This window comes from Pristis pectinata, chromosome 3 (genome assembly GCF_009764475.1).
Source record: "Pristis pectinata isolate sPriPec2 chromosome 3, sPriPec2.1.pri, whole genome shotgun sequence".
Classification (NCBI taxonomy): Eukaryota; Metazoa; Chordata; class Chondrichthyes; order Rhinopristiformes; family Pristidae; genus Pristis; species Pristis pectinata.
Window position 1 is genome coordinate 40659289 of NC_067407.1, and position 25506 is coordinate 40684794.

Sequence of the window (25506 nt, forward strand, 5' to 3'; positions counted from 1 at the left end):
TGGAATAAGATGTGTGCATTTGGAAAGACGGGTTGACTAGGAATAGTCAGCATGGCTTTGTGCCTGGGAGATCTTGTCTCACAGATTTGATTAATTTTTTTTTGAAGAGGGTTGATGGGAGCAGGGAGGTAGATGTGGTCTATGTGGACTTCAGTAAGGTCTTTGATGAGGTTCTGCATGGTAGGCTGCTATGGAAAATTAGATTGCATTGGATCTAGGAAGACCTAGCTAATTGGACACACAATTGGCTTGATGGTAGGAAACAGAGGGTGATAGTAGAAGGTCGTTTTTCAGACTGAAGGCCCATGACTAGTGGTGTGCTTCAGGGGTCAGTGCTAGGTCTGTTGTTACTTGTCATTTATATCAACCATTTGGAAAAGAATGTACAAGGCATGATTAATAAGTTTGCAGATGACACGTAGACAGTGATTATCAAGAATTACAGTGGGATTTTGATCAGCTGGATAAGTGGGCTGAGAAATGGCAAGTGGAGTTTAATTTGGATAATGCGAGGTGTTGCATTTTGAGAAGACAAACGAGGGTAGGACTTTGCAGTGAACAGTAGGGCCCTGGGGAGTGTTGTCGAACAGAGGGACCTAGGAATACAAGTACATGGTTTCCTGAAAGTGGCATTGCAGATAGACAGGGTTGGGAAGAAGCCTTTTGGGACACTGGCCTTCAACAGTCAGGGCATTGAGTATAGAAGTTGGGATGGTATGATGCAGTTGGACAAGACGTTGGTGAGGCTGCATTTGTAGTACCATGTTCAGTTTTGGTCACCCTGCTATAAGAAAGATGCCATTAAGCTGGAAAGAGTGCAGAAAAGATTGGAAGATGTTGCCAGCTTTCGAGGGACTAAGTTATAGAGAGAGGTTGAGCAGGCTAGGAGTTTATTCATTGGAGTGTAGGAGAATGAGGGGAGATTTTATGGAGGTGTTTAAAATCATAAGGGGCATAGATAGGGTGAATGCAGAGTCTTTTTTGTCCCCAGGGTTGGGGAATCAAGAACCAGAGGGCATAGGTTTAAAGTGAGAGGAGAGAGATTTAATAAGAACCTGAGGGGCAATGGTTTCACCCAGAGGGTGTTCCACACATGGAATGAGCTGCAAGAGGAAGTGCTGAGGAAGGTACATTAACAACATTTGAAAGGTACTTGCACAGGTACACACATAGGAAAGGTTTAGAGGGATATGGGTCAAAGACAGGCAAGTGGGACTAGCTCAGATTGACATCTTGATCGGCATGAACTGGTTGGGCTGAAGGGCCCGTTTCTGTGCTGTATGACTCTGACTTTCTATAGTTGAAGGGAAATAAATATATAAAACACTAGCCGAGTTGATGCAATTTAACAAGAAGAATTCAAAATGTGTTATGCAGCATGACTTTATGGATCTCTTTTACGTGATAATTAAACTTTCGCTTTTCATGCACTAATTGCAAATGGAGCAAGCATATGCATGCAAATAAATGAATATCTGCAGAAAAGGAAATGAGCTGATTTACTATAAAGCAGAACAAAATAAAGAATTAAAAATATTCTAAGCACCAACTTGTTAGCAAAGTGTAGATCTGTCTAAAATAAATGTCTTAATTCATGGAATATGGTTGCTGCTGGCAAGATCAACATTTAGTGCCCATTCCCAATTGCTTTCCAATCAAGTGGTTTCCTAGGTCACTTCAGAGGGCAGTTAAGAGTCAATCATATTGCCCAGGGTCCAGAGTCACACACAGTCCAGACAGTGAGATTTCTTTCCCTGAAGGCATTACTGTATTGAACTGGGTGCATTTTCATGTCAATTCATGACTTTCACAGTCACCAGTCTTGATACTGACCTTTCATTCTGGACATTTAATTAACTGAATTTAAATTCTCTAGCTGCCGTGATGAGATTTGAACTTGAATCTCTGGATTAACACAGAATTAGCTTGAAAACCAAATCAAAATTCACAACCATTGCTCTGCTGAATAAAAGAGCCTCTGCCTGGTTAACAGAATGCTGCTTGCATTTTGTCATGAACCACATCCCAAATGGTGCACCTTTGAGGAAAAAGCTCCATTGTGCCACACACTGCAGCCATGGAACATAGGTCTCTAATTTTTCTTAATGTATCTCTTTCAGTCGCTCTGCAGATGTTGGACAACCTTTCCAATGTTAATGTTTTCTCTTAATCAACTATGAGAAGAAAAGTGCTGAATTCCAGTGCTGATAGCATTCCACACATGGAGGAGGACCAGAGGCATTCAGAGCAACAAGATTGATTAGTGTAATGGGAGAATAAGAAGTGGGTGGTGAGTGGTTCCAAATGATATCAGGAGTATCACTGTGTTGCCACAACAGAGGCTGTGACTAACTTTGAAGTTTATGTAATAACAAATGATTTTAAAAATTCTGCTAGGAACAGATAGAATGATACAATTTATTTAATTAAAAACTTATGCTTACACCTTAAAACATAAATGCCAAAGTTATGTAGTACCCCTCTCCGACGTGTGAGCCGTTCCACTAGATGATATCATGGGTTGAACAAATTGAGAGCAGCATCAGAGTCAGACCACGATGTCATCAATGGAGCAGTTCATTAATGGCTGAGGGAGGAACAATACCTTGAACAGGAAAACACATCTAGAATTTTAAATGTTGGCACTCTCATTTAACCCAATAATAACTATCTGCCAGAAATACAATTATTTTTAATTAAAATGATAGCACAGGACCAGCTTAAGAGTTAAATTATAACAAGTGGCTCCCACACTGCAGATATTTCACACTAGCCAATAGAAGCCTATTTACAACAGTTTTTTTAAAATATAGTAACACTGCTGTATTCCTGTGAATAATCCTGAAAGCAAAGCAGTGATGGTATCAATATCTGGTCCTTGAGGAGATCTTTATCAGTGTCCTTCAATAATAAAGGGATACAATTCAGAACCACACACTTTGCTATGACATGATGATGAAGGGGCTCATCCACTGTGCTGCTTATACAGCTGTTCTGCAGGTGCAACTGCAATCATTGCTAACCATCACTGCATTGCAAGCTCTCAACAAGACATTTTCAATAGTAAACATGCTAAGCTTGTTCATCAATGGGTAGCTCTTCCCAGTTTTCCTTACACAAAAAGTACATAATAGACCGCAACAAGATACATTATTAATCTAATTCGATTCATTTTGCTGATAGCTTTTATTAGAATGTCCCTCATGACCCATTTTATCAAAAATTTAAAAATACATATTCCTGTAATTAAGCTCTTACCACGTATGTGCAACAGTAAACCGTCGGCGTTGACGAATGCTTTTATTCACCAACAACTTTCTAAACAGACGTGGAGAATTTCTTGGGGAGCTCCGAGGGGAGATTTTTGGAGAAGTGGCTCTCTTTTCTGTTAATTTGGATGGTTCCAGTTCCAAATGCATATGCTCTTTAAAAATCCTAATGCAAGAATCCTCTTCAGGAGCCGTGAGCTCACAACGAAAAACGTCCTTTGTTGTCATTTTGTTGATGCTCAACAAATTTGTGCCATTGAAAATACTTGTCCCGTGTTGCATTCAGATAGTCTTGCTAGCAGGAAAAGGTTTCAGCACAATAACATTAAGCAGCTGTTGTACATCAGTTAAAAATATTTTGCTCTTAAAGTGAAAATTTAGATAAATAATTTTAACAAAAAGAAGCCCCTGTAAACCTTAGACTTGTCAAGACTATCTTGCCACAAGTAATGATGGCCAGCTGCTTTTTACAAGAGCTCCAGCAGTACTGATAGACGTCTTGAATATTAGCCAGTGTGTGATCACTTATGTCAGAAGCCGCCTAGTGGATGCAGCAAGTCTCTGAAGCACACATTGAACTGCATCAAATTCATTCAGCTCAAGGTATCACCCAAATAAAATTTTAATGGTTAAAAAGCCAAATAATTCTTTGAATAATCTTTGTGGAAAAAAAACTATTACAGGATTCTCATCATTTATTTAATACTAACCACAAGGCATTCAACTGGCTTGGTAATACTGATGCACGAGTACAGAACAAGCATACTAGCTTGAGTTGAAATTTTCATTCAGAATTATTTTCCCCAATATCCTATTAAAAAATAAGCAATTGCACACAGCAGCAATTCACGTCAGTTGAAGTGTGTCCTTTTCCACCATTAAGAGGATTAATTGCAAGAAACTTTCTTTCCATCAGTAAAAATAATCAATTTCCTCAAAGTAAAGACTGAAATTAAAAATACCAAGTAACTGTCACAAGACATCATTCTGTTTGACAGAGATATACAAATTAGTATGCAGAGGTTTTGTATCTTTTCAAGTCAGATATGATTTCCTGATTTGTCTTTAGCTAAGAATATTTTGCAATAGCTTTAAAAACCTGAAGAAAAAATAATCAGACCTACCACTTTAAAAAATTTGAATTATTTCAAGGAAAATAACAGTACTTTTGAAAATGAGTATTTGTACAGATCTTTCACTGCATTGAGATCACTGATTGTGTGCACTTTTCTTTAAAAAAAATCAAAAACACCAAGGAAAAACACATGCGCTCTGAAATACTTAAACTAGATAAATCAAAATGGAATAAAATGGTCTAATTACTGTTCGGCCAGCAGCCATTTTTATCCATTGATTTCTATGGGTTTGCTGTTCTTATGCCAGACCTAAGCCATCACAGGGTCAGCTGGCAGATTTCCCAAAGCTGAGAAAAATGCACAAGTTCTCGCTGCCTTATTAGACTCCACAAAAGAGTTCACCTATGCACCACAGGGGTAGCTGGCAGCATTGTAAAAGATCCACTACAGGGTTAAGCCCACACCAGTGAGGGCTCCAGACCTCTGCTGAGAAAACCAAGGAAGTCCTGAGAGAAGTGCTGGAGAAGATCTACCCATTGATTTAAGGGGACTGATTTCGCAATAGGAGGCAAAAGCAAACAATGGACTTAATTGGATAGTCTCTTAAAAAAGATCATGTTGGGATTGCATCACGTGAATAATTAAACCCTATTATGTTTCTTGCATCAGAACAGTGATGACATGGATGATTGTTGGTATCAATAGGTACTGCTTTGTTTATTGGCTTGACACCCAAGGAGGGGTTCTAATTTTGAGTGGCTACCTCTGCTCAAAACAAATTGGCACCACTTTAAGACAGACTGCATTTCATAAAAGAGTAAGTAAGTATTGTGGCTGAGCAATTACTGTTCCTTTATCTGTGTCATAAAAATCTCACTAACCTCAGGTGAGGAGTCTAGGTCAGTGAATTCATCTTCAAGTGTTATATTTGAGCAACTAGTTTCATGACTAAATTCCTCACCCTCATCACTCACTTATCAGGACTTGTACCTAACATCCATTTGCTCCAGTACACCCTCACAAATTTAATGCTGCTACAAGGCTCACATACAAAACAACTTGCAACTGGCAGCTATTGAACCACATCATCAAAGCACACTAACACGCAACCCTTCATTGAAACGTACAAGAGGATGGAACAACAGAAAATGCTGTAAAAAAAAAATCAGCAAGACAGCATCTCTGGAAAGATGAACAATCAGTGTTTACTGTTTCTTTCCACAGAAGCTGCCTGACCTGAGTTTTTCCTGCATTTTGTTTTTTGTGTCAGATTTCCAGCATCTGACATTTTCTTTTGTTTTCCACACTCAGCATCTGCAGGACCAAGGTCCTCTGCCTATCGACCCCCACTGCGCAACACTGCCCTCCAATGATAAAGATTCATGGCGAGGACCTGGAAAGCATGGACCACTTCCCACATCTTGGGAGTCATCTCTCAGCAAAGGCAGACATTGATTGTGAAATTCATCACTGCCTTCATAGCATCAGTACAAGCCTTTGGTTGAATAAGGAATGGGATGTTTGGAGATCATGACCTCAAAATTTGGCTTAAAAAAAAACTCAAGATACCTCAAAACTAGGTACCTCAAAGCACTTGAAAGATGCCAGCGATACTGTCTCCACAAAATGCTCCAAGTTCAATGGAAGGATAAGCAAACTAATGTCAGTGTCCTCTCCCAGGCCATTCTCCTTGCCAATCTTTTTGTTAAAGCCCTAATTACACTCTGTGGTTCAAGTGAGCAGGCAGCATCCTCTGTGTGCCCTATGGCTGACTCCCAATACAAATAGTCAATACTGAGCTCTGCCAGTGGGAAGAGAGTAACAGGCAGGCACGAGATAAGATTCATGGTTACGCTCGAAGCATCCCTCAAGAATGAAATATCCCTGCTCTCTCTTGAGAGCGCCTGGATTATAACCAGGAGTACTTGCAGTGGTGTTGAGAACTTTGAGTCCATGCATCAGAAGCCTTGCATAAAAGGCAAATGGAGCACACCAGTTCTCACACTGAATAGCTTCTCCAACATTTTACCTTACCTTTAATGATGCAATTTGATGCAACTGAGACATTTCCCATTAATATCTTTGGGATTACAACTGGCTAGAAGCTCAAAACTTAATTGAAGCAGATGTATTAATTCTGCAGTTAACAGAGCAACACATACTCTGGCTACTCTACATTGGTACATTTTGAAGTACCTCTAAGCCTATCCACTATCTACAAACCTTAAATCTGCAACTTGATAAATTATTCAGCACTTGCCTGGATTGGTACAATGCCCAAGAAGTTGAACACCAACCCAAAGTTCACTATCTCAGTTCTCAGTATCCATTCCCTTCACCACTGGCATGTTGTGCATAATCCACAGAAGGAGTTGCAGTATCTCGACAAAGCTACTATGTCAATTATTCCTTGCAACTCGATGTGAACTTGAAGAGTAAATCATCTCTAACCAACCTAAATGAATACAAGACCAGTTTCTGCAAATTTCCAAAAGGCAAAATAGCATTAACAGGAGCCCATGTAAGAAATTCGACTCGGAATAAACTTCATGGGATTACAGAAAATTATTGGGCTGGTTAGGTAAAACAGTAAAGACTAGAGTGCGAATGAAATAGTTTATTTGAAATGGAAGGAAATAAATGGTGGTGCACCACAAATATCTGTGCTCAGGCCTCAACTATTCACCACACTCATTAAAGACATGTATAACAGTAGAGAATCATATGACCAACTGCAGAAGTGTCTAAGATTTGTGAGACAGATAAGTATTGTAGATAGCAGCAAATAATTACACAGAATAAAATTACAAGGAGATACTCACAGACTAACTGAACAAGCAAAACCATGGTAAATGGATTTCAGCACACGGTGAGTGGGCAGTGATTAACTTTGGACCAAGAAATGGATAAATTCAAATGTTTTTTATATATTGAAATGCTGAGGAAATGGAAGCTTAGATATGGAGAGAAACAAAAAATAATAATCTAAAAGACTAATGTAGCCCTTGATAACTGGAGAGCTAATCCCATTTATCAGCAATTGGTCCAAGACCATCTCTGTATTAGCAATTCAAATGCTCATCCAGATACTTATGAAAATGTTGTGAGCGTCTTCTCAGACAGTGCATTCTAGAATGCAACTACCGTCCAAGAGGAAAAAATATTCCTCAGACCTCCTCTAACCCTCTTGCTCTCAACCTTAGATCTCTGCCCTCTGGCTATAGATGCTTCCATTAAGGGGAAAGGTTTCTCATTTTCCACCCTTTATGCTCCTCATAATTTTTACTACTTTCTTCCCTCCCACAGAAAACAAAACCAACCTATCCAGTCTTTCTATTCCAGGCAACATCCTGATACAATGCAATCAAGTTCTTCCTATATTGTGGTGACTAGAACTACACACGGTACTCTAGCTGTGGCCTAATCAAAGTTTTATAAAGTTGTACCATGATCTCCATGATCTTACATTCTACAACCCAGCCAATGATGGCCAGCATCCTGTATGCCTTCATGTTGTCTACCTGTGCTGGATACATGGACTTGTACACCAAGGTCCCCCCGTCCCTCAGTACTCCTTAGGGCCCTACCATTCATGGTGTATATCCTACCCTTATTATTGAACCTCCCAAAATAAACCACCTTGAACTCATTGGAATCAGTTTATTGTTGTCACACGTACCGAGATACAATGAAAAACTTGTCTTGCATACCGTTCATATAAATCAATTTATTACACAGTGCATTGAGGTAGTACAAGGTAAAATAATAACAGAATGCAGAACAAAGTGTAACTACAGAGAAACTGCAGTGCAGGCAAACGATAAAGTGCAAGGTCATAATGAAGTCGACTGTGAGATCAAGAGTCCATCTTATCGTACTAGGAAACCGTTCAATAGTTTTATAAAAGCAGGATAAAAGCTGTCCTTCAGTCTGGTAGTACATGCTTTCAGGCTTTTGTACCTTCTGTCCAATGGGAGAGGGGAGAAGAGAGAATGTCCAGGGTGGTTGGGGTCTCTGATTATGCTGGCTGCTTTACTGAGGCATTGAGAAGTATATGCAGAATCCAAGGAGGGGAGTTTCCATGATGTGCTGAGCTGTGTCCACAACTCTCTGCAGTTTCTTGCGGTCACAGGCAGAGCAGTTGCCATACCAAGCTGTGATGTATCCACATAGGATGCTTTCTATGGTGCATCAATAAAAAATTGGTGAGGGTCAAAGGGGACATGCCAGATTTCTTCAGCCTTCTGAGGAAGTAGAGGCGCTGGTGAGCTTTCTTAGCTGCGACGTCGACATGGCTGGACCAGGATAGGCTATTGGTGATGTTCACCCCAAGGAACTTGTAGCTCTCAGCCCTCTTGACCTCAGCACCGTTGATGTAGACAGGAGCACATCACCACCCCTTTCCTGAAGTCAATGACCAGCTCTTTTGTTTTGCTGACATTGATGGAAAGGTTGTTGTCATGACACCATGTCACGAAGCTCTCTATCTCCTTCCTGTACTCCGACTCATCATTAGTTGAGATACGGCCCACTACAATGGTATCATCTGCAAACTTGTCATGCAGTCATCAGTGTATAGGGAGTAGAGTAGGGGACTGAGGACGCAGCCTTGTGGGGCACCAGCATTGAGAATAATCATGCTGGAGGTGTTGCTGCCTATCCTTACTGATTGTGGTCTGTTAGTCAGGGATCCAGTTGCAGAGTGAGGTGTTGAGTCCCAGGTCTCAGAGTTTGGTGATAAGTTTGCTTAGAATTATAGTATTGAAGGCAGAGCTGTAGTTAATAAACAATACTCTAATGTAGGTGTCTTTACTATCCAGACGCTCCAGAGATGAGTGTAGGGCCAGGGAGATGGCATCCACCAGAGACCTATTTCAGCGGTAGGGGATTGCAGTGGGTCGAAGTTGTCAGGGAGGCTGGAGTTGATGCGTGCCATGACCAGCCTCTTGAAGCACTTCATGATGGTGGAGGTCAGAGTCACTGGGCGGTAGTCACTAAGGTACGTTACCTTGTTTTTCTTAGGTACCAGGATGCTTGTGGTCTCCTTAAAGCAGGTGGAAACCTCAGATTGAAGCAGGGAGAGGTTAAAAATGTCTGCAAATACCCCCACCAGCTGATCTGCACAGGATATCAGAACACGGCCAGGGACACCATGCGGGCCAGATGCTTTCTGTGGGTCCACTCTTCAGAAGACTGATCTTTCATCCACAACGGTGACTGTGGGTTCAGGTGCATTGGAAGCTGTCGGGGTGGGTGGATTAAACTTCATTTGCCATTGCCTTGCCCAACTTACCAACTGATCAATATTGTTCTGTAACCCAAGACTATCCTCCCACATCAACATCACCAATTTTCATGTCATTCACAAAGGTACCTCCTACATTCATATCCGAAGTTCATATATCTGATAAACAGCAAGGGTCACTGATCCCCATATCAAAGGCTTCAATCACAAAAGTATTTGCCTGTTGTCGATATAGACGACATCAACTGCACTGCACTCAAAAGTAACAAAATACATTTAAAAAAACTCAAATCAAATTAGACAGACAGGATCTCCCACCAACAAAGCTACACTGACTGTTCCTGATCAACACTGCCTTCCAAGGAGACACAAGAGATGCTGCAATCTGGAGCAACACACAAGCTGGGAGAACTCAGCAGGTCACGCAGCATCAATGGAGGGAAATGAACTCCATTCCTGTTCTGTCTGGGGTAATGGGGTAAGAACAATAGCAAGTAAAAGTAGAAGTGCAGGAAATAGAAAAGATGTGGGTGAGGTCTCCATCAATAACTGTGTGTGGGGGGGGGGGAGGGAGAGTGGTAGAGGGAGGGGAGGGGGAAATCCAATTTTCTGAAAAGTAGGCATCTCAGATGTATTGGAGTAGAAGGCCTCATCTCAACAACAGATGCGGTGGTGACACAACTAAGAAAAAGGAACGGTGCCCTTACAAGTGACAGGGTGGGAGGAGGTGTAGAAGTCATGTAGAAGTAGTGCCCCCGGTTCTCACCTATCACCCCACCAACCTGTACATCCAGCATATCACACATTGCAACTTGCACCAGATACAACGTGATCCCACCAGCAGCCACATCTTCCCCTCCCCACCCCTTTCCACAGGGATCACTCTCTCCATGGCTCACTGGTCTGCTCATCCCTCCCCAGGCACTCTCCCCTGTAGTACAGGTGTAACAACTGTCCCTACACCACCTCCCTCACCACCATCCAGGGCCTTAAAAAGCCCTTCTAAGTGAGGCAGTCTTTCACATACCATCCTCCAGCCTTACTTATTGTATCCAGTTCTTCCAACGTAGTCTCCTCTACATCAGTGAGGCCAGGCACAAAAAGGGCAACCTCTTCAGAGTACCCGTGCCCCAACCACCCGGGCCATCTGGATCTCCCAGTTGCCAGCCAATATAATTCTTCTCCCCATTCCCATACCGACTTGTCTGTCCTTGGCCTTGTATTCTGCCTGGGTAGTCAGCAGCATGAACATTGAGATTGGAATAGTGCCAGAAGCTGGGAGGTAATAGGTGGAAGTGACATCGGGTTGAAGATGATGGAATCTGATAGGAGAGGAAGGTGGAGCATTGAATCAAGGGAGGGAGGTGGGGAGGGCAGATAGGAGTTGTGGGGGAGGGGAACCAGTGGGAGGAGTGTGTGGGTGATGGACAGATAAGGAGGGTGGAGAAGGGGAAAGATACAGGGTGATGGGGGGGGCTAGGTAGATCAGGAGGAGAGGGAAAAGGGACAGAGGGGGGAGCAGAATCACCACATCAGTTTGGAACTTGGTGATATGGATGTTTTGGAGCTTGAAGCTGTCACAACACAGGAACTCAGCAGGTCAGGTCAGGTCACATCTATGCAGGGAAAAGGACAGACAACTTTTTGGATTGAGACCCTTCATCCATAGATGCTGCCAAACCTGGTGAGTTCCTCCAGCTTTTTGCGTGTTGCTCCAGATTCCAGCAGTAGCAGTTCGTGTCTCCAACTTGAAGCTGTCGATTATCTCTACAGCAACTTCTTTGATGAAGATAGGGTTGTGTTCACCCCTCTGCTCCATGTCTTTCTCCTTACTGATCTCAAGGGCTAGCTTATTGTTCTGACATCATGACACAAGGTTCGTGATCTCTTTCCTGTATTCCATCTCATCATTGCTGTTGATCCGGCCTATGACAGTGATGTCAATTGGTGAACTTGTTCAAGCTGGCACTGTATTTGGCCACAGTCATGGGTATACAGGGAGCGGAGCAGGGGATTGAGCACGCAACCCTGGGGAGCACCAGTGTTGAGGGTTGGGTGGATGCAGTTTTATGGCCAAATGTAACCAACTGAAGTCTGCCAGTCAGAAAGTGTAAAAGCCAGTTATAGATGCTCCCCCATTCCCCCCCCCCCCCCACCCACAGCTGCCATACAATTCTCCTGTATATCATGATTTAAAAGGACAAAGCAGAATTAGTTAATCTGAGTTTCTGAGTTATCTGGCTTAACGGCAATGTAAGCTTGTAATGTTTTAATCTAATTTGAAAGGCAGCGACTGTTACAATCTGTGAAGAGGCATTGCTTGGATTGAAAACACAGACTATGAGTCTCTGTAAAACTGGTAAAATTATTTCAGACACATTATGCTGTCAAACACCTATAAACACTTGGCACAATTTCCTGAATTTTAAAAAAGGAAACCACTACTAGTTTGGTAGAAATCTTGAGGAGAAACTTTGCTGTTTATGTAGTCATGTATGCAATTAAAAGTTACAGTTACTGGTTCCATCAGGTTTAAAATTAACACCGTCATTTGTGGCCCTCAGAAGAGATTCGGATCGTCAATCTGGTTCTACCCACAAAAAAATCATGCACCACTGTTATACCTTGAGCAACTGTACATGACGACATGTATATTCCTTCTTTATATATGAAAATTTAAGTTTCATTTCATTCAACCAACAGCCATTCCCATCAATTACAAATGATCAACAAGCTAGAAGAATGAAAGCTTTTCAATTATTAATACAATTTAGACTTAAAACATAAAAATGTATTTAAAAATGCAGATAACAGAATACAGGCCTCCAAGGTTGCATTAACACCAAAGCATATCAATTCAACATTGTAAAATAGCAGTGGTTTGTTCTGAATTGAAAAGAAAGTGACTATTCAATTTTAGTGAAATTGGTCTTACCGTTCTTGATGAAGAGAGACAAGACCAAAATCACCTTTAATGTTTTAAACTCCTAAATCATGATGTTTATAATGTAATATACATCATTAATTTTTTGTGTAGGCTTTTCAAAGAACTTACCGTGAAGATATGGGAAGTTAGTAGTGATGTCTTGAAGAGAGTCCACATTACAGAAGAGGTGGTGCTGGAGGTCTTAAAACACAAAGATAGGTAGATAAATCCCCAGGACCTGATCAAGTGTATCCTAGGACATTGTGGAAGCTAGAGAAGAAATTGCAGGGGCACCTAGCAGAGATATCATTGATATCCATCAATTTGCGTCATTGATAACTACAGGTGAGGTGCCAGAAGACTGTTGTGCCTTTAAGGCAGGCAGCAAGTTAAGCCAGGGAATTACAGACCAGTTAGCTGAACATCAGTGGTGGGTAAGTTATTGGAGGGGATATTGAGAGACAGGATCTACATGCATTTGGAAAGGAAAGGAAAGGACTGATTAGGGACAGTCACAGTTTTGTGTGTGGGAAATAGTGTCTCATGAATTTGATTGAGATTTGATTGAAGAGGTGACTAAGATAGACAGATAAGGGCAGCGCAATAGACGTCATATACATGGGCTTTGGCAAGGCCTTTGATGAGGTACCACATGGTAGGCTGGTCCAGAAGGTTATATCACATGGGATCGAAGGTAAGCTAGCCAATTGGATACAAAATTGGCTTGTCAGTTGGAGACAGAGGGTGGTGGTAGAGGATTGTTTTTCCAGATTGGAGGCCTGTGACCAGCTGTGTGCTGCAGGGACCAGTGTTGGGTCCACTGTTGTTCAGCATTTATATTGATAATTTGGATGAGAATTTAGGTAGCACAGTTAGTAAGTTTACGGATGACACTAAAGTTGGTGGTATAGTGGAGAGCGGCGAATATTATCCAAGATTACAGAGACACAAGAAATTCTGCAGATGCTGGAATCTGGAACAATGCACAAAAAGTGCTGGACGAACTCAGCAGGTCAGGCAGCATCTAAGGAGGGAGATAAATAGTCGATGTTTAGGGCTGAGACCCTTCATCAGGATTGTAAAGGAAGAGGGCAGAAGCCAGAATAAGGTTGGGGGGGGGGGGGGTTGGTTAGGGAGAGGAGCACACGCAGGCAGGTGATAGGCTCCACGTGTGGGGAAGGTAGGTGGGGGGGGGGGGGGGGGAAGAGATGTAATAAGCTGAGAGGTGATAGGTAGAAGAGGCAAGAGGCTGAAGGAGGAGGAATCCGGTAGGAGAGGGCAGTGGACCATGGAATAAAGCATGGGGGAGGGGAGGGGAGGGGAGGGGAGGGGAGGGGAGGGGAGGGGAGGGGAGGGGAGGGGAGGGGAGGGGAGGGGAGGGGAGGGGAGGGGAGGGGAGGGGAGGGGAGGGGAGGGGAGGGGAGGGGAGGGGAGGGGAGGGGAGGGGAGGAGAGGAGAGGAGAGGAGAGGAGAGGAGAGGAGAGGAGAGGAGAGGAGAGGAGAGGAGAGGAGAGGAGAGGAGAGGAGAGGAGAGGAGAGGAGAGGAGAGGAGAGGAGAGGAGAGGAGAGGAGAGGAGAGGAGAGATGGGCAGGTCATTAAGGCAGGGAAAGGGAGCCACAGGAATAAGGGAAGACAAAGGAGTGGATGGTGGGGGGGGGGGGGGGGGGGAGGCGGGGGAAGAAAAAGGGGTAAGGTTACCAAAAGTTAGAGAAATCGATGTTGAGGCCATCAGGTTAGAGACTCCCAAGGCAGAATACGAGATGTTGTCCCTCCAACCTGCGTCTGGCCTCAACGTCGTGCCCCAAGGTTACACACAGTAAATGGTAGGGCCCTGTGGAGTGTTGTAAAACAGAGAGACCTGTGGGTCTAGGTACATAGTTCCTTGAAAGCGGCGACACAGGTAGACAGGGTAGTAAAGGCATTCGGCACACTTGTCTTCATTGGTCAGGGTATTGAGTACATGAGTTGGGACACTTTGTAGAGCTGTGCAAGATGTTGGCAAGGCCATATTTGGAGTACTGCACACAGATCTGGTCACCCTGCTATAGGAAAGATGTCATTAAATTGGAAAGGGTGCAAAACAAAAAAAAATTTACAAGGATGTTATCAGGACTGGAGGGTTTGAGTTACAAGGAGAGGCTGGATGGGCTAGGACTTTTTCCTTGGAGCTTAGTAAGCTAAAATGCAGCTTTATAGAAGCTTATAAAACCATGAGGGGGCATGGATAAGGTGAATAGCTACATTCTTTTACCCAGGTTAGGGGAGTACAAAACTAGAGGGCATTGGTTTAAAGTTTGGTGGGGGGGAGGGGTAGATTTAAAAGAAAGAAGGACCTGAGGGGTAACTCCCCCGCCCCCACACACACACACAGAGGGTGATCTGTATATGGAACACGCTGCCAGAGGAATTGGTAGAGGCAGTTAAAATTATGGCGTTTAAAAGACATTTGAACGGGTACATGGAAGGAAAGGTTTGGAAGGACATGGGCCAAACGCAGGCAAATGGGACTAGCTCAGTTAGGCAACTTGGTCAGCGTGGACAAGTTGGGCCGGAGGGCCAGTTTTTCTTCCTGTACACCTCCATGACTCAAATTATAGAAACATACAGCACAGAAATGGGCCCATACAGCCAACCTCATCCATGGCAACCATAATGCCCATCTAAGCTGAGAGATCCAGATGGCCCGAGCAGATAGGGTACGGGTATTCTGTGAAGAGGTTGCCCTTTTTGCGTCTGGTCTCACCAAGCATAACCAAATACCTTTTTCACTACCCTATCCACCCGTGTCATTACTTTCAGGGAGCTATGGACTTAAACCCCCAAGGTCTCTCTGTATGTCAATGCTCCTAAGGTCCCTGCCACTTACTCTGTAATGTCCTAGCAGAATGTGACATCCCAAAGCACATTAACTTCCATCAGCCACCACTCTGCCCAATTTTCCAGCAGATCTACATCCCACTGTATCTTTAAACAACTTTCTTCATTAGCTACTACTCCATCAATTTTTATGTTGTCTGCAAACTTACTAATTGTACCCCCTACATTCCCATCCAAATCAGTTATATACATTACAAACAACCAAGGACCCAGCACCAATCCCTGTGGTACACCATTTGTTACAGATTTCCAGTCAGAAGAACACCCATCTACCACTGCCCTCTGCTTCCTACCACCAAGCCAATGTTTGGATCCAGTTTATCACCATGCCTCAGATCCCTTAATGCCTTAACCTTCTGGACCAGCCTGCCACATGGGACCTTGTCAATAGATACCATAATTTGTATGAAGTAGGTTCCAAATTCAATGATCTTCATAGGAGAGACATTTGGTATTACTCTCACTTTAAAAGCAATTCTCAAAGCTGATTTATACAGCTACTTGTAAATGGTAAAATTGCCCCAAGTTAGATTACTCACACATACAGCAGGAATAGAGGAGCTTGAGAATATGACCAAATGAATGGTTGAAAAGTTCTGAATATTTGCATCATGGAGGAGCAATGAAGTGACTAGGGTTAAATTGAGAATCTGACTCTTCAGAATTGACATTTGGTAAAGCGTGGGCAGATCAGGAATGATGAAGCTGGCCTCGGCACCCAACTTTTTCCCATTTTTCATCACTATCTCATCCAATTTTGTCTCAACAGACTGCATTGCTCTGGAGCAAAGTAAAGTTATTAATTATGATGCATTGCAAGTACACTTGAAAGAAAAATTGATTTATACTTTCATTTAAAAAGTTTTGTTTATAGTTTAGAGAGACTAAAATTTCAGGGAATTTGTTAAGCAAAAGAATTGTTATAAATTGAAGTGCATTTGAGAGGTTTTGGATCTGATTGCGTATAGACACTTGAAGAAGAGATAGTGTAGACTGCAGACAGCATTAAGGCCATCTTCAAGTTCATAATTTCCCAAAGTTTAACTGTCAGTACATCAAACCAAAATAAAGGCAACAGCATTTGAATAAATTAAGGCAATGAGATTATACAAAATGAATGCGTAGAAATTGCACTGCACCCATTTTTGGTACAATAAAACATGGATGCTTTTAGTAATAATGCCCAGCACAGTCCACTGCAAAGCAGTGAAATTCATCAGAAAGATGTTCTGCACTCAGAAACGTGCATTAAAATGGGACCTGCCCAATTTCCAGTGAGATCACACACAGTCTTGTGCATCTCCCTACACTTTGCTGCAGAGCAACCAGAAAAGCCCTTTAAGGCACAATCCCCACTGGCAGCCAGACCCCAGCAACACATAATTTGAGTGCCATCAAGGAGCAAGGCTGCAGGGGAAAGAGAGCGAGCGAGCGAGAAAGATTCCACATTCAATAAAGAGACAAGCATATATACTCATCAAGATACATCCCCAGAGGCAAGTCAGATGTGACAGAGTGGCCAGAAGAACCACCATTCCCACCTAGCTGGCTGAAGGAAATTTTATACCTTCATGAGATATCAGTGGGATCTGCAAACTTCCATTTGTGGATGTCCAAGTCATTTAAGTTAGCTGCCATTCATCAGGGAACACATACAGGTTGACAATCATCAGGTCGATTAATGCCTTTGGATTGCTGGTAGCCTTTTTCTCCTGCTGCTGTCTAGGTTCTACATCATGGCCCCATGCTCCAGGACACCTTGCTTTTCTTCCTCCAGCACTAGCTACTGCTTCCCATTGGCAAGGTTGTGCAGAATGCTGTAGACAATGTGCTACTTAGGAGACACTGTGGGAAACAAGCACTTTGCTTATGGGTCTCCTTCTCCAAGGAGCCCAACACACTCCAAGTGGCCTCACAAAATCTCCGTTCAACGAGTGCCTCAGCAGCCAAATGCTCGACAAAGAAAACTCCATCAGTTTAAGCCTGGTCTGTTTGGAAAATGTTTAAACACCCTACAGTGAGTTCTGAAACTGCCAATCAAGTCTACCAATGTCTGCAGAGTGTCCTTTAGAGGAAAAAAAACTAACACAATGTGCTTGTAGCTCCAGTGAAAACGTTCAATGAAAATTCAGCTCTTATATTAATTGGTGCATGCCTAACACCAGGAAAATGTCAAAGGGCACTAACATGGATTGCACCTAATGGACTGTTGAATTTCACAAGAGGTGCAATTTCACGTGGAAATGTTCTCCATTACCAAATCATAATTGGATCATGTGGTACATAATCATGGGTTGCTATGCAATTCAAATTCTAGACTGATATAGTTTAAGTATAGTCATTGCTGTATTGTAGAAAATGCAAAAACAAGGTTCCACAACCAGCAATGAGCAAATGATCTGTTTTAGTGAAGTTAATTGAATAAACACTAAACAGACAGAAAGAATAAAGTAACAATAAGTTTGACTACAGCATACCATTTACAGTTTTGTTGATTTCACTATAGCCTCAAGTAAAAATTGATATACCATAATGTTTCCAGGAAATAGGCATAACAGTTAAAAATTGAGTGAGTAAGGGACAGACATGTGTTTTGGCTCTTAGTGCAACTGGGTGCTAAAGAATTAGACGGTTGTGATATTGTGGTGTCCCCTCCAACATTTCATGATTTCAATGTAACTGAATGTCAGGAGGAGAGTACATTAGGCTGATTCTGTAGGACCCATTTTGTGCCATCTAAAGACAAATTTATCAAAGACTAACTTCTAGCATTATAACTTTTGCCCATGAAGCATAGAAGATTGAATTTGAATTTAATACAAGTTTTTTTTTATTATGAAATGTTTCTTTTTTAAAAAGAGCGAACAGGTCAACGCTATTTCTTGAAGTTGGTAAATTCAGCAATGAACGTCAAATGAAAATTATTACTAAGAGAGCTCGGAAGAATTAGATGGAGAAATTAAGTTACATGAATGGTTGTTGGATCAGAAATGCTTTGCAACTGCGTGTGATTGACACAAAGACCAGTCATTTATTCAAAGAAAACAATCACTATTTCAAACAGAGAAAAAATATACAAGGCTATGGAGATGGAGCAGTATTAGTTTTAGATTGTTCTCGTTGAGAGCCAGTACAAGAATAGTTGGTTAAATGGCCCCATAGTGTGTTGTGGACTTTCATGTTGTTTCAATATCATTCAATAATGAGCCTTTCATTTAACATTCAAAACCTTTTGAGCTACAAGTACATGAAAGCTGGCAGATTTACAAAAACTTTTAGCTTAACTTGAGTTTTTGTTATCAGTAAATATGTCATGAATTATTTAAAACCCCTCACCACCCCAAACGCAGGGTAATAGTGTAATGTTAAAATGTTTAAAATCACAAACCCACCCTAATCCACCTCCAATTTACTCTCTCCAAGAACCACAGCTGTGGCACAGGAGGACAACGAACTTGCTTCTAAAAGGTGGGTTGACCATTTCAGTATTATAATGTGGCTTCTTCATATTTTATCTTGCCTTGCAGGTTTAACATTGGACAGCAGGATTTTTCATTGCCTGGAGAAGCCAGGGCTACTTTGTGGAAAAGACAAATGTCTTGACACCAATGATAATAACATAAGAAATATGAGGTGACCATATGGTTCTGTTAGCCTGTTCCATTGTCAAGCAAGATTAGAGGTGATTTGATCTTGGGATCAATGTTTTGTTGGTTAGCTAATCCTCTATCCATGTAATATATTATCCCCAACCCTCTGAGCTCTAACTTGTGCAGTAACCTTATGTGGCACTTTATTGGATGCCTTTTGGAAATCCAAATATACGACATCTATAGGCTCCTCTTTGTCCATGCCTATTGCTGCATTCTCAAAAGAGCACTAATAAATCTGTCAAACACAAATTTCCCTTTCACAAGTTATGTGCACCATGCTTAACTGTATTTTTTTAAAAAATGTTCTGCTACTCCATCCCTACTAATGGATTCAAGCACGTTCCCAAAGACAGATCAGAGATTAACTTGGCCTATAGTTTGGTACTTTCCCTTCCCCTGCCCCCCACTCCCCTTTCTTGAATGGGGCATTACATTTTCAGTTTTCCCATTCATTGGCACCATATAATAAGCTAGAGAATTTTAGAAATTCACAATCAATATCCACCATCTCTCCAGCCACTCTTAAGAATAATGGATCCAGTCCATCAGTCCAGAAAACTTGTCAGCCTTCAGTGTCATAAGTTTACTGATGTTTCCCGTCATGATAATGATCATTTCAAGTTCTTCCCTCCCTATTACCCTCTTGGTTTTCTTGTTATTCAGATCATTCCAGGGTCTTCTATATAAAGATGGATATAAAATGTCAAAGTCTCTTCCTTACTTCACCATTATTAATTCTCCAGTCTTATCTTCTCAGGAACACACATTTCCTTTAGTTGCTCTCTTCCTCCTTATAAACTTGCAGAAATTCCTGCTGTCTGCTTTAGTATTTCTTACTAGTTTACTCCCACAATCTATTTTCATGTGCTTTTGTTTAGTCGTCTTTTTGCTAGTTTCTAAAGTTTTCCCAGTCTTCTGGACTATAATGAATCTTCACAACACTGCTTTTTCTTTCACTCCAAACTTGATCCTATCGTTAGCTTCCCAAGTTAGCCGTTAATAGATCATTTCTCTCATCGGGTCTATATTTCTCAATGCAAGGTACATTTGTTGAAAATTACAAAATGTTTTATTAAATATCTGCCATTGCTTGTTCATCATCTTACCTCTCTATTTTCAAAGTCCACTTTAGCTAACTCAGCCTTCATATTTTTGAAGTTGCCTTTATTTAAAGTAAGACATTAGTTTCAGATCCATCTTTCCCACTCTTATGATCACTCTCCAAAGATAATGTCTGAGATCATTAATTAATCCTGTCTCAGTTACACGAGCAGATCTAAATTAACCCGTCTCTGGTTGGTTCCACAATGCATTGTTCTAAGAAATTGTACTGATACACTCCATGAGCCCATTCTCAGGACTACTTTTGTCAATCTGTCAATCAATCTGTCAAATTACGATTAAAGGCACTCGTGATAATTTTGGGCCAAGGCGAGCAGGAGTGAATACCACTGGCCCTCCAAGCTAATCTTCATCCCTTTCCATTGTAGGATATCTTTGCCCCACCCAGAAATGGGAAATCAGAACTAAGCTGAATTGGGCATTTGACCTCCACAAGTCAAGATCAAATATCACATCCCTTTTTCAGGAAGAGAGCAAACCACCCATCTTCAAGATTCACATTCCCATTATTCAGCTAAAGGTTAGCTTTCTAGTCCTGGCCATCAATCTTCTTCATATGTTCCATGATTGACAGGGAGCTAAACCTGTCAGTTAGACTGGTTTCTACTTAGGAAACCATTTTAGCAAATAATTATATTAAAAAAATCAAAAGCTCCAATAGACTACCAGGTTTCTCAAACAAATAATACCCCTTCTCATAAGTCCTAAATTAATAATAATCAGGACCACAGAGAATAAAGCAGAATGTACAGGTTGAAATATTTAAATTAATCTAACATCAAGTACAGATCAAATAGACAGAGAAAAAAGATGGCTGTCAGTAATAACATTTTCGTTAAAATCTGAAAAGGTGCAAGCTTATAATTTTAATTGCAAGTTCACAATGCTAAAGTTGGTGATGATGCAGTGAAAGAAAAAAGAGGAAAAAGTCAAGGAAGCCAAAAAAACAAAATGATATTTTTTTTAAAAAAAGGATCCTGACTGGTGATGCGGGGTAGTAGGGTACATAGTTTATGTGGTAATACACACACACAAATTGAATTGTACAGTATAGTTGTTCTTCTCCAAGCCAGTAGGGGCCAAGGTGCTTTTGGAGGCTTTTCGTGTACCACTGTTTTGTTCCTTGGCAAACATCATTTTGGTTGATCTCGGTGAGCCTATTTATGCAGAGATATGCAGTCAGCAGGCTTGAAGAAAAACTTCCGAAAGGAAGGATCCCAGCCTCCATTGCTAAGATTTAACATATTGGAATATTGTTCCTGAAGTCAGGGTAGATCAACAAAAAACTTCCAAAAATGCATAAAAGAAGAGGAAATTTGAATGAACATTTTATCTAAACAAAAACATTAAAGATGACGACAAGAATAGACTTGATAAAGAGCATTTGTACCTCAAACCCAGATGTGGGAGGAACAGGGAGATACTACTGCAAACTTTGATTATGAAAGTAAACAGACGTTTATCCTAATTAATTTGGTTGGAACCCCTTGCATATAGTTTAATGAGAAGCCCGCTGAGCTCAGTGAAATTCATTAACAAAAAAATTAAGCAATTGGTGGATTAGTTGAAGAATTATTTTAACCCAAAGCAAAACAAGATTGTGCCTAGGTTTAAGTTTGATTCACAGTTAAGAAAACCTAATGAAACACTGGCTGAGTATGTAGCTCAACCAAGAGATTTGTAGTGTGTAGAATCAAGGATAACCAGATCCAGAGATCTGTCATTATTCGAGGGGAATCCGATCTTTGAGAATGCACTGAAAATTGCCCAAACGGGAATTTTGAAGTTAAAAGAAAACAAGCTGCAAATCACGCTGTTTGAAAGCTAACCTAACACCATTTTAAAAAAGCTGGCAAACTCTTTTAGTATCATGGAGGGAAGCATACGTCAATCTGAATTCTGGTTTTGTTAAGAAAAATATTATTTATGTGGTTTGAAAGGTCACACCACTAAAGCTTGTAGAATAAGTGTAAACAAAATAGAAGAAATTAAAGGAAAGAGCTCAATCTCTGGCTTCCATAATGTAAAGGAAGTGAAGATTAATTCAGAGGAAGTATTCAAAATGTTTAATGAAAAAGGTCTGACTTAAATAACAAAAGTTAAACCATTGATTGTTGCCATGAAAGCGAATGATTCTATTTGAGCTTGGATAGAGCGTTACGCTGATGAACCAGGCTGAATATGCAACTGGATGGCCAGAAAACACCACCTCTGAACTTCAAAAGACATAGTTAAAATCTGAAAACCTATACAAGTGAAAACAGTTAACTAGTTAGAATTGCTGATGTGACAGTGAAATATCAAAGTTAAAACATTATCATTAGTAATTGTTGCAGACTCTGGACCATGGTTCTTCAAGACAAGGTGAGTGACTTATTCAATGAAACCAAAGTTGGAGGATAAAATTGACTGGCTGCTCAGAAAAAAAATAATTTAATCTGTTACGCACTCTGAATGGGCTGTATCCATTGTGTTAAAGCATGACAGCTCCATCATGATTTGTACAGGATATAATCTGACCATTAATCAAGTCTCCCTGCAACAGTATCCCATTCCTAGAACAGAAGACTTGTTTGCAATTTTGTCTGGAGCGCAGCAGTTCACCAAGTTGGATACGAGTCATGCAAATCAACGGATAGTGTTAGAGGATCAGTCCAAGTAGCTTATGAATGTCCACGTACACAATAGTTCATTTACATATAACCAACTACCTTTCAGAGTTTTGCCTGCCTGTTATCTTTCAGAAAATTATGATGGATTGCTGCTGGTATTCCTCGGGTCATTGTAACACTTGGACGATTTCCTGTTATGGAAGCCTCTAGAGGTGAGTACCTACAGAATCTGGAACTGTTAAGCAGACTGGAAAAGGCAGGCCTATAATTGAAAGAGAAGTGCATTTTTCTGGTGAATAAAAACTTGGACACTAAGCAATACTGAAGGACAACATGCAGCACAGGAGAAGGTAAAAACCATCACTCCTGTCCCAATTAATGTAACTGAGCTGATAACATGAGATTTAATTATTATGAATTCTTGCCAAATTTAGCTATACTCCTCCTCTGCACCAGTTGTTGTGAAACAATGTGAAAAAGCAGACCAAAGCTCACAGAAAGGCTTTAATGCAATCCAAAAAAATTGCTGCAGTCTGCTGATGTGCTGGTCCATCACTCAATTGATAGAAAGTTAATCTTAACTTGTGACGCATCACCATATGTTGGTGCCGTGTTGTCCAATAGAAGATGGTTCTGAAAAGCTGTTAGGGTTTATAACAAGAATACTAACAGCAGCAAAGAGGAATACTCTCAGCTGGATAAAGTAGATAAAGCTGTAACGTTTAGAACACAGAGGTTCCAAGTACATTGCCGTCCCTTCACCATTTACACAGATCACAATCCCGATTTCCCTGTTCCCTGAAATGAAGCTAGTGCCTCAACTGATTTCCCTCACAAGTTCAAAAATAGTCTTTGACCTTGACAGCACATGAACTTTCTATTGTTTTTAAAACCAGGATATACCATGGAAACATGCTCATCTTTTGTGTCAGAGATAAAACACTGATGACCAAACATAGGGCCAAGTTCTGATCTTGGATCATATGGTTATTTTGCCTCTGAACAATCTGCAAATAAATTGTCGACAGCAAAAGATCTTGTACTGCCTGAAGTGGAGGTCAGACGATCTATCAGAGAAAGGAGATCTGCACCGTTTTTGAAAAGACTTGTTAGATAATGTTGAATTAGCAATGGGGGCGTGGAGGGCAGTGGTGTGGTGGAGTTTAAATAAATGATAGTCGTTCTTCTTCAGCCAGCAGGAATTATGGTGCTATTGGGGGCTTATCTTGTGTTACTGTTTGTTCTTTGGCAGAAACCATTTTAGTTGATTTCTGGATGGGATGTGTTTGCACACATGCTCTCAGCAGATTTGAAGAACGTGAATAAACTTCCTAAACTCAGCCTCCACCTTTTTTGGCATGTTAAAATATAATGATCCACATTCTTACCACCATCAAAATAAAGTGGTTTCTCCTCACTTCCTCAGCATATACTTCATTTTGGAAGCCACACAAACACCAATGCTATATCCAGTATATTCCTTCATAATTCTAAAATTCTCCACGAGGTAATTTCTAAATACAAAAAAAAACTGTGAAGAAAGAACCACACCCTACTTAGTTTGCTGGTATTCATATTCTTAAGTCCTTATGTTAACTGATAAATCTTTTATGCTGCCTTCTGTAGCCTTTTCATAATTTAAGCCTTGAACTTTCCAGTACTCCAAGGGAGGTGAAAATAGATCCACGTATGTCCAACCTTCAAAGTACAAATTATTCTTTCATACCTTTTGATGAACATTTTAATGCAGTGTCCACTATTTCCTGTTGAAATCCCACCCTTCACAAAATTTGACCATCTACCTCTGGGCATGATTCACTGTGGTGCAGCTAAAGTAATTCCCGCAACATTCAGGCATATAATGCAATCAACATATGCAACACTCATCTGCCTTGCCGACAGAAGTTGAAGCAAAAACATGCAAACTTACAACCTTCAGTTTTAACCTGATAAAATAAAGAACAAATGCTAATGGTAAGGCAGCAAGGTGGTGTGAATTAAAGAGTTTCCAGCGGCCATTGATATGCAGCTGCCTGCGTCTCCCTGCCTGAGTTTATAATACTCTGCAGATTTCATACAACATTGCCAAATCTGGGTTTTTACTGCAGCCATGAATTGCTGAGATACATGGCATGAGTTCTGCAAAATTATGAGCCACCGTCTTGCAGTGATTTGGACCACATCAACAATTGCAGGGTTTGGTGATTAAACTAAAGATATAGGTCTTTACATGACAACATTTTAATCTGCAGTTCTGTGACTGATATGGAGTATGAAATCTGCTTGTGACAATGATAGAGCAGCTTCCATCAAACCACACAAATATCTGGGTGGAAACACACAAATGATTCCCCTCACCCCCAACCCAACAAAGTTAAATTTGGATAAATGTTCCCAATTTCATTGGAGAGGTGGGAAGGGAGTGATGTACGAAATAAAGGTGAACTATTTTCAGGTTTAAGTGTGGTCCAACCAATCTGTATTTCTAAGATAAATATCCTGCTTTGAATTCTAATCACTAGAAATGAACTCCAGTGATTTGTCATTGTTTTGATTTTGTCAACCTATTCACCTCTTTTGTTAGTTTCCACAAAACAAGAGCAACATTTGCTTTTCTCCTATTCCCTCTCAATAGCTGAGAGGATGTTTTTATCTAATATAAATTAACTCTATTCATTGTAGTCATAAATTGACTATTTAAGGAGATTAAAGAGAGATGTACCCA

The 25506-nt window shown here is 41.0% G+C and overlaps 1 protein-coding gene across 3 annotated transcripts in view; it reads right to left on the bottom strand.

The window, feature by feature from the left end:
- pde4ba (phosphodiesterase 4B, cAMP-specific a) overlaps positions 1–25506 on the bottom strand; it is a 416670-nt gene that overhangs the window by 282515 nt on the left and 108649 nt on the right. The window contains exon 1 of one of the 3 annotated variants that reach the window (XM_052011514.1): positions 3259–3745. The exons of the other annotated variants lie outside the window; for them this stretch is intronic. Within the exon in view, the coding sequence (XP_051867474.1) occupies positions 3259–3551 (293 nt within the window). The 5' untranslated portion in view covers positions 3552–3745. Of the gene's footprint in view, positions 1–3258; positions 3746–25506 lie in introns of those variants that run through there. 3 annotated transcript variants of the gene reach the window in all.